Here is a 16746-nt window from a genome sequence, read left to right on the forward strand (position 1 = left end):
AAAAAACAAAAACAAACAAAACCAACCGTCACCATCGAATCGTCGAAAGCATATCACTTAGCTACTTGCGTTCTTAGGATACGACAGCCATGGAGCGTAAACTATTATACGCCTTCCGGGGTTGGATTGCATTTGTGGCCTTCATGGATCTTGGAACGGCCGTTCGCTGCTACATCGAGCGACGAAGCTTTCTGGGAGACCACTCCGAAACGCAGTTCATCGAAGGTAGGTAATTGGGCGTATTACAAAATTATCGTACAAAAGCGGGCCCAAGGCGGGGGGTATCAAAATTTGATGGTGGTTGGGCTCATCTCAATGACAATAATTTTTAAAAAAATCGAGGATGTCTTCAAGGAAAGTTTTCCGATTTTCATCGAAACATCGCTTATTTCAAAAGTTTATCACTCTCATAGAACAAACATTAGCCTGTATGAATAAAATAGTTTGCTTTGCTTTTCCCGTATTAACCTTAAGGTAGAAGTAAAGCAAAAGCTTCTGTTCATCAACCTGTATGAATAAAAGACTTTTTCCATAAGTTTTAAACGGGAAAAACAAAGCAAACTTTTTTTTCATTAGTCTATTGTTTTTTTTTGCGGAAATTCAGAAAAAAATATCAGATTAAAGTTTTTTTTACAAAATCTAATTCTTCGAAAAAAATTTTTTTTCTTGTTTGCCAAATTATAATTCACTTAGTGAAAAAACACTTTTTTGTTATTCTAAAGTTGCAGCCAGAAAACTTCAAAAATTCATTTTTGAGGAACCAAGCATCGCTGAGTAAAAATTCTTGTAGGAAAAATTCTCTTTGGAATCCAAGATAAATATTCTTTAGGAAAAGTTTTTCACATAGTGTTCGTAATATTTAAACAGCAATTTTGACATGTTTGTTTCCATCGAATATTTCTTCAAGAGTTATAAACTTTTGAAATAGTTTTCTAGAAGATAGTAGAATTTCCTTTGAAGTTTTCTGAGAAAATAAAACACCTCGAATATTTTAAAAAATATGTTTGTTTTAAATCCATTCACTATGCCCCCGTCCAAAGTTTTGAAAAATCTCCAATTGTTCTAAACCATTCGTTTATCTCTTTCGCGTGCCGCAGGGGATTACACCATCTCTCGGATACTGGGAATTTATTGTATTCTGAAAGCAGTCGCCCTGGTGCACTGCACTCTGTACATACACTACAAACCGTGAGTATACCGCCATTTCAAAAAAAAAAAAAAGTCTTTATCAGCGGCCGTTTTGCACGACTGACTGACTGCCCAATCTTTTTTTTTTTCTAAAATGAACAGCGAGAAAAGCTGCTGATTGGCGATCGTTTCGATTCCGCACAGCACCGGAAGGCAGATGGAAGCAACGATTTTTTCTTCTCGCCTACGTCATTTATCAGTAGCTATCCATCTCATTGAGCCGTACCGATATTTCGTTTCATTTCCTTTTTGTAAAAATGATCATTGATTATGTCAATTTCTACTTATCCTTCTACTTTCTGCTTTATTCTATCGTCCAACAGTGTTGTGAGCATGGGAGGGTGCTCACTGGCCATCACCATGATGCTCTACGTTACTGAGGCCTTGTACTTCCGGTCGACGAATCTCAACTTTTACGTTTTGTTTCCGTGTATCCTTAACTGTAAGTACAGCACAGCACCGTACCATGCACCTCCATTCAGTTAACCTACTACCGGGCAACCCCATAAAATCGGTTTATTCTTTTTTTTAAAGTAAAAAAAAGAGAACGCAAGTCAATTACATTGTTTGACACTACCAGTGCAATATAGAAGCAGAAAAAAACATTCTTTTACCAACAAATGGCACTATCTGCCAAACCGTGGCCTGCTCGTGGCATTGTTGCATGTTCTGCGTTCAGAAAACAGAACAAAAAGCAAAGTTTCATAACAAAAGCTGTAATCTATCTGAACTGGGATGGTTGTTGGAACACCAGGGGTTAGGGTAGGCGAGCAGGATTATTAATTTCCATTGCGATGCCCTTTGTGATGCGATATGATTTGAGCGTTGTAGTGTTTGCTTGTTCGGTTTACTGGTTTATTTTGTGGCGTGAAGTTCTCGTGTTTTTGTGCTACCCCGTAAACCGACCAGAGAGAATCCTGGTAAATCTGCCAATATAGCTTAATAGATGAATAAATTTAATCAGACTGCATGAAACAGTAAAAACTGCTTACGGCCTTACGGCCAAGTCACAAGTTACGAACAAAGTTCCAGCATCCTGGAATGGTTCCAACTAAAGCATGATTCTGCTCGTTCTCTACCCCCATGAAAGGATGGAAAACACTGAGCAATAAATTTCGACGTGCCTCCTACGCGATTACGGAATTGTTCGTTGCATTCATTTGTATGTGCATATATTCTTCACTATAATAAAGTCAAGTCGGTAGGCTTTCATCCTACCCTAATCGTTTTGAATCGTTATACAATTGGTCTGTGCTGAGCCTGCCCGAAGTTATGCAACATTTTGATGATTTCAAATCGTATGTACCTACAAATGAAGTTTTTTTTCAATGTGAGCAACCTTTCACCTCTATGTCGCCGCCTTCAATAAAAAAAACACCGCTCCCACACACAGGACTGGAACGACTGGTGAATAACAACGCTGATAAATAGCGGTTCCATAATTTTTTTAGTTAAAAATCGATTTATGAAAGAGGAATTCTTCATTACCTCGCTACATTTGCCTGTTGTTGCCAGGGGCGGACTGACCCACCGGGCAACCGGGCAAATGCCCGGTAGGCCCCAGTAAAATTTCGTCGTTACACAAAATGAGATTTTCCAAAATTTTTATTTCAGTTAAACTCTTTCTATGACCCACAAATGTTCAATTGCTGGGGTCCTATGATTTATGATATCATACGATTTGATGATTGAAAATTCAGCTTCAAATGGAACTGTTGGGACCCCAAACTTTAAACCAAAATTTCTATTTCAATTAAACTTTTTCTACGACTCACGAATGTTCGATTGCTGGGGCCCCATGATTCATGAAATCATTTAAGTTGAGCTGTTGGAGTCCAAGGTTCGAAAATGTTACCAGCTTCATTTCTGAGTATTTAAAAGTACCATTAGTATTTCATCCACAGTCATTTTACTACTCATAAATATTGAACTGTCGGCTTAAGCTCCATACTAAATTTACTTCAGTGGCGACGGTCCGTTATCGATCGCCGAATGAATTATGGTTCTCCAGTACTCAATTCTGAGCTACCTTTCTTCAAACCCTCGAACACCAGCTGAACGTGCATCATCCTCGATAGCGCACATCTATCAGTGCGATGTCTACTCCGAAGTCTACGGCCGCTTTAGCTACTCTTTCGTCAGGCATTCTAACCACGTGACCAGCCCAGCGCAGACTGCCACACTATACTATCTTCATTATAACAGCATATTCGCATTCTTAATACAGCTCATGGGTTTTACGCTAAAACCCCAAGCATTCCCTTTAGCGTTTCATGATGTCCGTAAAGGGCCACCGAGAGGATTAGTGTTCTCTGGAGCGTCAGTTTTATGCGAATTTGCAAGCTACGGGACTTCAGCTACAAAATGTAAAACCTGCTTAAAGGCCAATTCGCAGCTGCAATATTTAGTCGTTCAGTGTTCGTTCAGTTCAGTACTTCGTTGTCACATGTCACGAGCATACTAAACTATATGAATTCATCTACTACTTTATATCGTGCCCCTTCAGATCCTCTTCGGCCCCAACACCATTTGGACTTCCACGTTCTATGCCAGCCATATACTTTGTTTTGGCGGTGTTAATGGTAAATCCCAATTTCCCAATTAAAAGGCCTAAAGGCTTCTTTCCCTTCTATACTGTGCAAGCATGTGAGGTCTCATCCGCTATTCTGACTCATAATTTTTACTCATCCAGCGTCAACCTAACTAGTTCTGTGGGAAAACCATGTCCTAGCGGTAACTGTCACAGCTCATTGTGTTTGACTGAATCGTATGCCGCCTTGAAAGCCATAAAAAATGATGAGTCTACAAGTTGTACTCCCGGAAATCGTCAGTTACTAGACGCAGAGTAAATCGTAAAGCAACCCTCATGAAAACCACCTTGGTACTCGCCGACGAAGAACTCCGCTAACGGTCTCAGTCTACAACACAGGATAGGGCGAGCAGAGCACCTTATAGGCAAAATTGAGCAACATAATGCCTCGATAGTTTTTACTGTCGAGTCAACGTCCGTTTTTAAAATTATGGGAAATGAGGCCAATCAAGCACTCCTCCGATATTTATTTTCCACCCATATCCTGTTCCTGACAATGAGGCGGCGATTGTTTCGTACAGCTGCTCGCTCCCCGCTTTTCGAAGTTCAGCCAGGATACCATCCTTTACAGCAACCTTACCATTTTTCAGCTCACTGATTGCCCTCTTAGCCTCCTTCTGTGTTGGTGGCTCCACAGTGTGGCCGTCGCTCAAAATTCTTATCCTTTACCTGCTGATCTTCGTGTTTACTTCTCCATTCAACAGCATCTGGAAATACTCTTCCACCTGGCTGCTACCGCCGTTTTGTCAGTAAGCAGGTTGCCAGCACTATCATTGCACATCACAGGCATGGCAAAATTATTGCACCTGACCGTTTTGTAGAAACTCCGTTGCTGGCGAACCTCTCCTCTGAACTGGCGAGCACGTGCGCTGGCGTTTTTAGACGGTGGGTTCTTTTCCGCAGCTCTACCAGGACGAACCAAAAAGATTCGCGCAGAATCTCTGGGATTCCTCACATTGGTTCTCCAGTACGAAGAAATTCTGCGTGTGAAGAAATTCTGCGGAGGATTTGCACCGAATACCTTGCTTATAGAAGCAGGATTCTTATAATGGGTGCAAACTAAAATTTTGGAATTTTTTTCTCAACCTGTCAAAAAAAAACAAAGATACCGTTCTGATTCAAACTTAGAACAGTCTCAAACTTCGAACACTTCAGAATAAAATGCTCATTAGTATCGCTAAAATGATAAAATATTATGCGTATTGTACACCACCGTGTTCGTTAGAATGTTCTCTATCCGGCGAGGTATGACATTGAACTGTAGGACTCCTTGTAAGAAATCAGCAGGCGCTGGAAAAAATGAGAACTCAGATTTTAACTTCGTTCGCATACTCTTAGCGTTTCGTGCAAAAGTAACTGCTTTTTTCGTTTGCATTATTTTACCAATTTTAGAACATTTACCTTACCACTGCACAATTATTAGGTAAGTGCAAGATACATATGTACTAAAGCATAGTTAAAATACAATATTTCATGCATTATTTTAAAAATATTAGATAAATAAAAAGTGTTCACGTTTTGAGGTGTGATTCAAACTTCGAACACCCACGAATAACATCCGGTTTTTCTGGGTTTTCCTCCGGGAATATTAATTGTCTGCATTGATAAAGCTGTAGAAAGTAAACTTCCTCTAGATGCGGTTCATGGAGTTCAAGAATATTAGCAATTGACTTCAGAAATATGGATTGAAACTAATTATTGTGTGAAAAATTTAAATCACACTGTCAGGTGGATTTAAAAGGACAGTATTTAGAAAAAGGTTGTAATTTCACTTATTTAAGTTGAATGACACTAAAACATTAATACTTATCAAAGTAATACAACTATTCGATGTCTGAGACTGAAATATTCGAGCTTTGAATGTCGACCATGAAAGTGTTCGAAGTTTGAATCAAAACCGAACAGCAGGTTTTTAGTGTTCTTCATTAAAAAATAACATTTTATCCTCATTTTTTAAATTTTCCCATGAAAACAAATAAATTGTCATGCTATTGAACCACTCATGGGGATAGGATAAAGATGTTTTCGAACATTTTACTTTGAAGAGAGTTTCAGCATGGCTTAAGTGTTCGAAGTTTGAATCAGAACGGTACATGAAGAAGATCTGATTTACCGAAATAAAAGATACATTATCCATTGTTGAAAAAATTAGTGTACATTTGAAAACGGTCTGTAATCGGCTGTTCGGCGAAGCTTTCGTTAGACGTCGAAACAGGAGCGCCGTTTTACGGCCGTCATGTCAACTTTGCGAGTGCATCTCTTGATTCTACTAATCAATTGTTTGCATTTCGTGACTCTCCAGTTATTTTTGTACACCAAGGAACTCAGAAACCCGAAGAAATCTTCGACTGGGCGCACTGAGACAGATTTTTCGGGTTGTAGTTTTTGGGTAAAATTGGGATCGAACGGGTATTCAGGAACGATTGTGTTTTTTTGGCGTAATGCGATGATGCTCTATCCGGCCAAAACACCTATTGCCCATCTGCATGATGTATTTGTAGAACCGGGATCAAAATTTTCTCCAAGCATTCGTCTGGTGCATCTTAATTGATAGTCAGACCAGAGGGCTTGTTGTTGAAGAAACGAGAAAGAGAACGTTGTCCTTCTGCGCCTATAATTTTGGCTGGTCTTCCACTACCTTGCTTGCGAATTATTGTTGGTCATCTTAGAATATGGTAAACAGTCGAAGCTGCAACAACGAAATGCTTCTTGTTTCGACGCCATTTTTAGCAAAACTGGGCAATCATAAACGAAACAAAAAATATTAATAAAAAGAGGAGAGAGAGCTAACACATACATACCCTCATTTCTCTCTAAGCTCGTTTGTTGTTGAGCATAAACCCCGCAAAAAAAATCCAAAATTTTAGTTGCCACCCGTTAGGAGAATCCAAGAGTTGAATTTAAAGGATAGCTACAATCGGCATGGCAATCGTCTGCACTATGAAATAAGATTCCTGGTCTCTCGATTCTTTTCTCTGTTCCTACGTGTAGACGCAGGAAGCTACTCATATATATTGAACTGTTGAGATCCTATCATTTATAAAATCAGCTTATTTGATACTTGCAATTTTGCATGTCATTAACCCTATAACTTAAAATCTGCAGAAATATAAATGGGGAATAGATGAGGAAAATGCTGCATTGGTGGCAAAGATGCAGACTGGCACTCATCAGAATGTGGAAAGTGCTCTTCCGGGTTCGCTGAAGGGTTTTTTAGTAAAGAATCAAATATTCATACTGCGGCAGATCCCCCACAAAGTCCATGAATACAGAATTCAACGCACAATTATTTCATTGATTTCAAAGTTGCGTATGATACCATCGACCGTAAAATAATGGCCATTCTAACCTCGCAGGGGACTTTATCAACGTGATGATCCCTCATGTGGGCTGTTCAACATGCCGTTACAGGATGTTATGAACGGAGCAACACACAGGCTCAATCTTCAGCAAATCTAGTTAGTTCGTCTGCTTTTCCAATGAAATGGATTTTGTGGATAGAACAACATCTGCGGTGGTGGCTGAACAAACTAAAACTTAAAGTAGCGAAGATTGGGTTGAAGAAAAATGCGTTCAAACTAAAGTACCGTGAACCGCTAATATAACGCACACGCTAAAAGCTGGTGACTCGGTCCTAATAACGACTGAGTTTGTTTTGTTTCGATCGTACATCGAGCCGCTATGCTGCCCGTTCTCCCCGTACACGACACTCGACAGTGCCTGAGTCGAGTCGAGTTGCACGACATGACTTACAAAATAGAGTCCATATTTATTCGATTTACTGTCCTTGATAACGCTGATGTCTTTTGAGTAGATGCTGTTTTTTTGTGTTAATTTACTGTCATGAGAATATTGCAGACTGGGGCCCCTAATCTCAAAGGCCCGATGGGCCCTTTGGCTCCCAGTCCGCCCCTTTCGATGTGTCCTCCGTTTTTATCAATGACATCCTCAAGACGGTGCCAAAAGCTACAGTACACGCCTTTCGAACGTAGGCCTCCGACATCGACTGCCAAGTGCGGTTTATAGCAAACTTCTGAGTCTTCACACTAGGGTGAGATGTTTTGCAGCCCAAATCGTATAATCCAACGGGTTCATGTTTTCCATCAGTTATTGTTGAGTTCGATTTGACGTATGATATGGTGCTGCAGCGATGTTGGAGGACAACATTTGATCCTTCAAAATATCGACATACTCTTATATCTAATTGGGTTATGTTGAGTGTCCTCCACCAGTTGCGTAAGTTTACCCTTTGCTTCAAATTAGTCTCTCACATAAAGCATCTGTACTTTGTTTCTTGTACGACTGGTAGGTAATTCTGATTTGCTCTATCCGATCAAATTTAGTTTTCTGGGGGTTCTTTGTTTCCCCTACAGTGAAAGATTGTCCAACTTTCCGCCAAAAGGAAAACCAAAAACTACTTGCTTGCCAAAATGCAGAGCAGGAATTTTGGACAAATCTATAAAACACATGTTGAATGGGCCACAAAGGTCACGTCAGGAAAGGGATGAAATTATATAATTTTTGCCCGCCTACTGCTGTAATTGTTAGAAAACAATAAAAGGGAGTAACGTAGGTAACGCGCATATCATTCAACCTAGCTTTCATCCTGTAAGCCTACGTAAGGTTGAAAATGCTTAAAACATTCACAATATTCACAATTCTACTTTCGAAGCATTTGTTAACAAACTTTGAAATTTTCTGTTTCTGTTTCTGTTTCTGTTTGCAGCACAAGGTGGGGCAGTTAGAGCCAAGTCTGTCCAGGGCTGAGATAAGGTGGTTGTGATAATGTTAAAAGAATCCGTGCGGATTACGCTAGCTCCATAATGTATTGGTGATTATGGATTAATGGGCGGAAGAAGAGTGACAGAACTTGGCTTGATATAATTGTGTGCTTGGTTAATATAGCATAAGATGGCTTGTACTTATCTTGTTTTCTCCTTCCTTTGTTTGTTTCCTCATCTTGTTCGTAGTCAATCTTAAACCTGAAGCAGGCTCCACGCCGGCCGTCCTCTCCATCGTTGTCACCAGTGTGGTCATCTGTGGCTGGTCTCTTGCCTCCCCTCACGGCAACATTATTGTTGCCGTGAGAAGAAGCGATAGAGATCAGGCAGAAAAGAAAAGAAAAGAAAAGAAAAGAAAAGAGGAATTTTTTAGTTCACATGTTGATTGCAATTTTCAAGTTAGTAATATCACGAGAATTCTATGTCTGTCCATCACCTATGCTACTACCGACTAACTACTCGCTAGGCTGGACGCTACTCATCTCCCAAATACCCATGTCATCACGATTGACCCAGCGCTGTTCCACAACCTATGCTCATTAAAAACCACAGCCGCCTCTTTATCTACCATCTTTGCAGTATTGTAGCTGATGGCGTAAATTTTCGAATATTTTGTGCGGAATATTATTCAAGAGCAATATTATCGCTCAGAACTATCGAAAAACTACTTGAACTTCCGAAAAATAGAGCAGATGCGATGTAATGGGGACTGGTACTCGCTCGTATTATTCCCGGTGGCATTAATTGCATATTTGTAGCGGTAGTCAACCGATTTGTCGGTATGCTCTTCAGACCGTGGTCAATTGAAATGATTCTGTAACTAAGAAGGGATGAGGTGGATCAAAAAGAACTTCACTTGGAGATATGTATATATGCCGTGTTAGGTCTTAAGTGCAAGCTGTCACTAAAGCAAGACTTAATAAGATGTTAACAACGTTGATAATTCTGTGAGGATGGTATTGAATCGAAAAATAAATACTCATACCACGGCCATATATTATGTACTATGACCCCATTTTAGGAAGTGGAAATGATTGAGGACAGCCCTTCGCTATCGCTTGAATCAGCCAGAGAATCGAATACCTGTTTTTACTTGAAGAAGTTTTGACTCTAAAAAGATTTAGTTAGAAATGGAATTTCAGTTGAAGTCTGCCAGCATTGGGCAATGGACAGAACAAGATATATATCGAGGCTATAAATCTTTTCGAGTGATCCACTAAGTCCGACCGCGACGACAGCCGCAAGAATGGAGAGGAGCAGGCCGCCGGTGAGTTGCCACCGTTCGACTTGATGGACTCTGATCTCCTGATATCAGCATTAGGAAGGCCCTTGGGAGACAAACAGCGTCATACATGATCATTTTATGTTGTTAGTTGAATACCGTTAACGCGGTTAGTCACAAGACATGCAAATCATTCTAATAAAGGAGGGAAATAAGAAAAAAAAAAAAAAAAAAAAAAATTATAATTACATCCAAAACAATACAATAGAGGTGACAGTAACAGCAACGATAGCAATATTAGTAATAATAGTAATAGCATAGGAAACTGATACAGGAAACACATCTACTGACTATAACTTCCTGCCCATTAATAATTGTAATGTGGCAGCATAGGTATAAGAAGAATTTCCGACTCATCATAGAACACTCAAACATATATTCATTCGTACCTATACACCCATGCACACTCATACATGCATACACATGTATACATGTACGTGTGTGTATATTTTTCAGTGCTGTGCTGTCCATAATCGCATAACAGCCACAAATTCTATGGCAATCTCATAGAAAATGTCTCGATTACGCAAATAAAGACATCACATCATTTTTGAACACTCGTTCGTTCTAACTAGCGATACATTTTAATTTTCATGAGTAAGTCAAAATCTCATGAATGGTGGGTAGGATTTGGTTTCAGTTTTCTAGAGAAATTTCTGTGCATACCAGCAATTCATCTAGGGAACCGATTAAGCCCTCCCGGTGCTTCGGCCCAAACGGATTGAATTTAAAATCAAATCCGTTCGATTTCGCTCCATTCCGCTTTACGAGACACATGCTACACATAAAGCTAAATTATGCAATACTACATACTACACATATATCCAACTTAAACTATAAACATTCTACATGCGGAACTAAGAATTTTTAGGTCGTTTGGCCGAAGTACGCGTCAAACCACCTACCCATGGGAGGGTTAACAAACTTTGAAATTTTACACATTTTTCTAATCTGAACACCTTAATAATACATATTTTTATTTTACTACTGGCCCATAACCTGACTCATTCCTGTCGTTCAAATGTGTTTTTTTACAAGCGATGACGCTGGTCGGCCTGCTGTACATTCCCCGAAGGCTCCGGCTGTGGGAACACCGATTGTCGGACAACGACGATGAGAATTCGCAACTCCTTAGGCACATGGGTGGTTTCAAAAAACGTTCGCGAGCCCACAAAAACAAAACGCCCTGAACTCTGTGGCCGGTTTAAGCCTAAGTATGTGTACTCCCACGGACGAGCCGGCGAGTTCGACCCCGTTTCATGTAAAACATAATATCATGATTTTCGTATGAATTCCTTACAATATAATGAAGAAAAAGACACCACTTTGAATTTAAGGTAAATGAAAACGCTAAATGATTGAAACAACAAACTCAATGTGAAAATCCAAAGCTTTAATACATTTATATAGTGAGAACAGAAAACGCGGAAAGCGGAAATTTATAATACACATTGAAACGAATTGATTGACCGATTGAATCAACTGGTAGGGTAGTTTGCTAGGTTTAGCCCAAAACAAATCGATAACTGAAGCAGTGAGCTAGCAGAAGTCACCAATTCATGCACAAAGTAAAAAAAAAACGAACAAATGTTCAAAGCAATACGAAACACATAAATCGCCGCAGTTCATGCGTTTTATTAATACTTACCTATGCATTGCAATTGGCACGCGAGCCGCTTCCACGCATTACGGTCAAAAGGTGAATCGAGCGGAATGAGAAATGTCGCTTCGCAATCCGATGGATTGTCGTGATTCAGTTTCGTTTTTCAGTAGTTTCATAAAATTATACTACAAAATGTTTAAATTCAAATATTTTTCTTTGAAGGCGTAGTCAAAGTGCTATTGCAATTTACAGCGACTGTACCGTTATAATCGACCATATATTTATTGCCAACCTCTGCTGCAGATGACCAAACGTTGTGATACACCCGTGAGACAGAATGAAAAAAGAAACATACAGTAATTGAACTGTATCAAATTTATTGCCAATTCAAATCGTTTCCTATCTCGCTACCGGTCTGGAAAATTTAATTTTATCAGCAGTTGCAGTCTCGTTTGATACCTGCTCTACTGCACATGGAGTGATACATTTGAATACTTTGGATTATTTTGAAATAAAACGGCGCAAAATACTGTAACCGTATTGTTTTAATTCGATTTATATTCGTGTATATAATAAAACGAACGGGTTGCAATTTCCGCAAATTCATTTGCCGGTCATGCATAAATAATAATAATAAAAAAGCAATGCAAATGCTTCTATAAACCTTTTAAAATCAAACTAAAATAAAAAATTACTTGTGCGATATATTCACTTTTTTAAAATCGACCCAACTTTCAGTAGAATAGCGACAACAGGAACCTATACATATATACTAAAAGAAGCTGAAAGAACTTCTGATTATAAATAAGCTTTCTTAAAAAGAAATAAACAATAACAAATAGGATGATACTAGAAGCAATTGTTATAGATAATATGAAATGTTTGGATCATATAGAGCTCCTGTTTCAAACCCGCTCCCAAGTCGAATAGGTGGACTGAACTAAAGTTTAGGGAGTTGCACCGTATAATCTCGTTTACAGCATTATAATAGCATTAACCGTAAAGACAGATCAGCCATAGCCAAATAATTAAAACATTTATAACAGAACATGTAAGTCTTATCTTTTTCCGGAAAACGAGCAAAGCCAAACAAAAGGGACAACTTCAGTTCCCAACCGTAGAGCATTAGTCCGTTGTTTAGTAGATTTCTTTTAGATCAAATTACTTTAGTCGTTGTTTACTAATTTTCTCAAGCTGTTGAATGGCGATTGTATGACTAGAGCAGTAATTTTTAGCGTATTATGAGCAACAGATAGTCCTAGCTGAATAAACTCAAGTACTGGTAAAAAGAGATTTCGAACCAAAACACTGCAGAAATGACGAATTCCCGTGAAATCAACTTTGTTACGTTGCAATGGTGTTTCACTTTCGATGACAACTCCATTTTGTTATCAATTTATTGTGTTCAATTAAAAACTATCAAATACTGAACGTATAAATTATCGAAAAACAGAATATAAGATAAATAGTAAAACGTAGCTGAGACCATCCACTTCAAACAACAATTATTGAAAGTTTGAAAACTAAAAGTTCTAATTCTTTTGCGCAAAGAAAAGGATGACAATATGAAATCTGCAATTCGATACCTGCTGCGACTGTTTCTGACGCTTGAAGTGTGCGGTCTGTTGTAATTAAAAATCAAGTACGGAAGGAACGTTAACCAGGGCAGGCTTTGCCCGTCCCTAGTAGTAGTCCGGCACGGGAGCACAGGCCACGCGTACGAAATCGGCATAACGGACGTGTCCGTTGCTGTTAACGTTAGCCTCTCGAAAAATATTGTCTACCTAAAAATGAAATAAAACCCATTCAAGCTTGAACCAGTCATCGAGAGAGAATTAATGATAAGATAAGCAAAACACCGCTTACCTCTCTGTAGGACAGTCCTTCTCCCCAGTTTTGCAGCAGGTGACGCAGTTGTCGAGCCGGAATCGTACCCCGACCGCTCTTGTCGCCGGCTCGGAATGCTTCGATGACCTCCTCCGGTAGGTTCTCTACTCGCGAGTGTTGGTACATCACCTCGAGGAAGTCGGCGAAACTCATGCGGCCATTCTTTTTCTTCAGGTATGAGGTCAACTCCTGGATCGTAGGAGACAGCCCGAGCGATCGCATGATGACCGTCAACTCATCCAGAGTAGTGATGTGCCCACTGCGGGCAAACAAGTAGAAACACTCGCGGAACTCTGCCAATGATAAAATCAGTTTATTCAGTGCTTATTTAAATTAAACGCAGTGACACCATTAGAAAGTGTCCACGTACCATCGATGTCTTGCTCTTTGAAATACCGGGCCTGGAATAAGAATAATAGAGTGAATTTTCTGGTCTCACACGTAGAATCAATCACCTACCATTTTAGAATCACTTAATTTGATTTATTTTTTTAAATCAACTAGAAATTATCAAAAAATCTTTCTTCACTTTTAAGCAAAAACACCACTTGTTGCTTCACTCCACTGAACACTGAAGCTGAACACACCACTGCAGTATGCATATGCAATGGGCTGTAGTGGGCCTCTTTCTCCCACTTTATGTTGAATACTTTCTGTACCCACAGATCATCTCACACACACATCAATGCGAAACGCAACATGAAAACAAGCTCTATTTACCCATAAGTGATGTGTTTTGTTTTCAACATTGCACGAACCACCGTAAATTCCTTTTTATGTCCGAGGTCATAGTAGAAGGTCGAGGACGGAAATAGCCATTTATCGGGATTATATGAACTTATTTTATTACCTTTTTTTTAATCAAATGAATGCTTTCAGTGAGTTTATTTGCAGATTTTGCGTTGTGAGCTTTGATTTACTTTTTGCCAATTTTATCATCAAATGTACTCAATCGGTTCCAACCCAGATTGAATAAACAAATTCGCTATTAGATTTTTTCACGCTAACTCGTCTATGGCGTTGGCAGCACCCTTCTCAGATCCTAATGAAATTTTGTGTGTGTAAAGAGTCTATGTAAATAAGCAACTATACATATTTTTTTCTAAAATTGGTCTAGACTATCTTTTAAAAAGAGCTTAATGCTTAAGCTTCATGCAATGAACATGATCTGACATGAGGTTGATCATAATCTGTGCAGATCGCGACAAAGTATTTGTCGCTTACAAGTAGTGATGTCAATGAATCTGATTGCTCATATAATCTTGATCGCTAGAAGCGATTTTTTTCCATCCCTGCTTGTGAGCCTTGGAAGATAGACGTGCACTTGAACAAAAGGTGTTGCGGACTATTTTTGGCGGAGTACAAAAAAGCAGAGATTGGCGCAGACATATGAACCATGACCTGCGTGCACTACTTGAAGAGATTTCTATCGCACATGGTGAAAATCGGGAGGCTACGGTGGGCCAGTCATGTCGCAAGGATGCACGAGCGGTACTAGGAAAAACAGGGGACTCACGTGCTGGGTAGGTGAACCAGATTACAGCCGACTTGCGGGTGTCGAGATGCTCAACGAATTGGCAACGAATAGCCCAGGACGAGTATAATGGAGAAAAGTTCTTGATACAGCACGAGCAACCCCGGGTCTTATTCGTTTTTGCTCTCCTATATGATCCCTAAAATTAAAAAGAAGAAAACTTATCCAAATTAATTCTGCTATGTATATTGGATAAGTTTTCCTCTTTTTAATTTTAGGTTTCGTATTCTACTAAGACGCTCCAAAAACTTCAGTCTCCTATATGATGTTTTTCTGAACCTTGCCAGAATACTTGACGATTTTTCTTCTGGTTTTCGGTACCATTTCGACGGTAGTTAGGTAGGTTTAGCTGGCTCACTGAAACTTGCCATAGCATTTATACAAGAGAGCCCAATGCTCTAACAGTGCTAAATTTGGTTATCTGGTTATGGAATTATTTGGTTATGGAAGTGTATGGAAGAGATACATCATCACGATCATCATATTTGTCTAGCATTGTGTGAATTGTACCTCTAAACACAAGGAGCACACAAGGTTGGTCGATTTGTCGAATCTAAATCTTAATCGGCCGATGGCGATGAATTTGAGGTAGTCGACGAATTTGTCTACCTTGGCTTACTAGAATGTGTCACATATGTCTACATGAGCTTCACAAGCAATTACGGTCGAGCAGACTAAGCCCCCGTACTAAGTGTACCCTGTACAAGGCGCAAATAAACCGGTTGTTCTCTACGCGCATGAAACATGGACAATGCTCGCGGAGGACCTGCGAGTGTTCGGAATTTTCGAAAGACGAGTACTAAGAACGATCTTCGGTGGCGTACAAGAGAACGGAATATGGAGGCGGAGAATGAACCATGAACCCGCACAGCGCTATGGTGAACACAGTATCTAAAAGGTGGCTAAAGCTGGAGGGATACGATGGGCAGGGCATGTTGCAAATATGCCGGACAACTACCCTGCAAAGATGGGGGGAGATCTGACGGAGAGTACTCGGTGTCCGAGGAATTGGAGAGCGGTAACCCACAACCGAGTTAACTGGAGAAACGTTGTTCAACAGGCTTTGTCTAAGGACAGCAAGCCACTTAAGTAAGTAGGTAAATCTTTTTCGCCATGTTTGGGCAAAAAATGTCCTGATTTTTAGTTGGACCGATATTTGGAAAATATTGGGAATCTTCATTACTCAAAAAAAAATATTTTAAAAACTTAAAATCGATTTGCTAAAATAGGCCATCTCAGAAATTGAGGAATTATTTTGAAGATAGACAATTATGTGGCCTACATGTCTTCCATACATCGCAAAATACACAATATTGAACATAAAAAGTTTTCTAACAAAAACGTTTTCAAGTCCATATACTGAAAAAATACCATTCAATGAAACTTTAGTCTTTCTGAAATCAAAAGGTAAAATGAACTTCGCTCGCACGGACCGCATAGTTCGTTGTACCCACTGACAAGAAACAAAAGGAACGAACACCATCAATGCAATCAAATGGCAGGCACGGAAAAAAAGTATTCGACCCATTGTCTATAAAAACTGCACAAATTTGACTGCACCGATTATGTCTAAAGCATTTTGTTGATTAAATTGCCTGAATCTAACTCGCATATGTTTTTCTTTTTCTATCAAACCTAATTCATGTACATTTGTAAAAAATTAACTTCGTTACAATGTTTCAAAATTGAATTGCAAAAGTAAAACTGTTTTGTACCTATTCAATTTACCGAACCTCGCCCTAAATCCATTGGAGCAGATCAACCGACTGTCCGACTGAGGTATCACAACAAAACGTCAAAATTTATGTTGATTTTTATTTAGCATTGAGTAAGGAGTAAGCTCACTTTTATTTTCTCGAACGTTTGTGTATTCTAAAAAGA

The 16746-nt window shown here is 39.4% G+C and overlaps 2 protein-coding genes across 2 annotated transcripts; one reads left to right on the forward strand and one right to left on the reverse strand.

Annotated features, from left to right (window-relative positions):
• The first annotated feature begins 89 nt into the window (after positions 1–89).
• On the forward strand, positions 90–11031 carry LOC128745157 (uncharacterized). The gene is made up of 4 exons (XM_053842160.1): positions 90–225; positions 1098–1188; positions 1512–1630; positions 10880–11031. Exons 1-4 carry the CDS (start codon positions 90–92, stop codon positions 11029–11031), a joined length of 498 nt encoding a protein of 165 aa, XP_053698135.1.
• A 1755-nt stretch (positions 11032–12786) lies between these two features.
• On the reverse strand, positions 12787–13906 carry LOC128745189 (calmodulin). Its single transcript, XM_053842206.1, has 4 exons — positions 13791–13906; positions 13702–13732; positions 13311–13624; positions 12787–13228 (listed from the first exon to the last, which is right to left on the reverse strand). The coding sequence occupies exons 1-4, from the start codon at positions 13791–13793 to the stop codon at positions 13127–13129; spliced, it is 450 nt and encodes a 149-aa protein (XP_053698181.1). The 5' UTR covers positions 13794–13906; the 3' UTR covers positions 12787–13126.
• Between the last annotated feature and the right edge of the window lie 2840 nt (positions 13907–16746).

The sequence above is a fragment of the Sabethes cyaneus genome, chromosome 1 (assembly GCF_943734655.1).
Source record: "Sabethes cyaneus chromosome 1, idSabCyanKW18_F2, whole genome shotgun sequence".
Lineage (NCBI taxonomy): Eukaryota > Metazoa > Arthropoda > Insecta > Diptera > Culicidae > Sabethes > Sabethes cyaneus.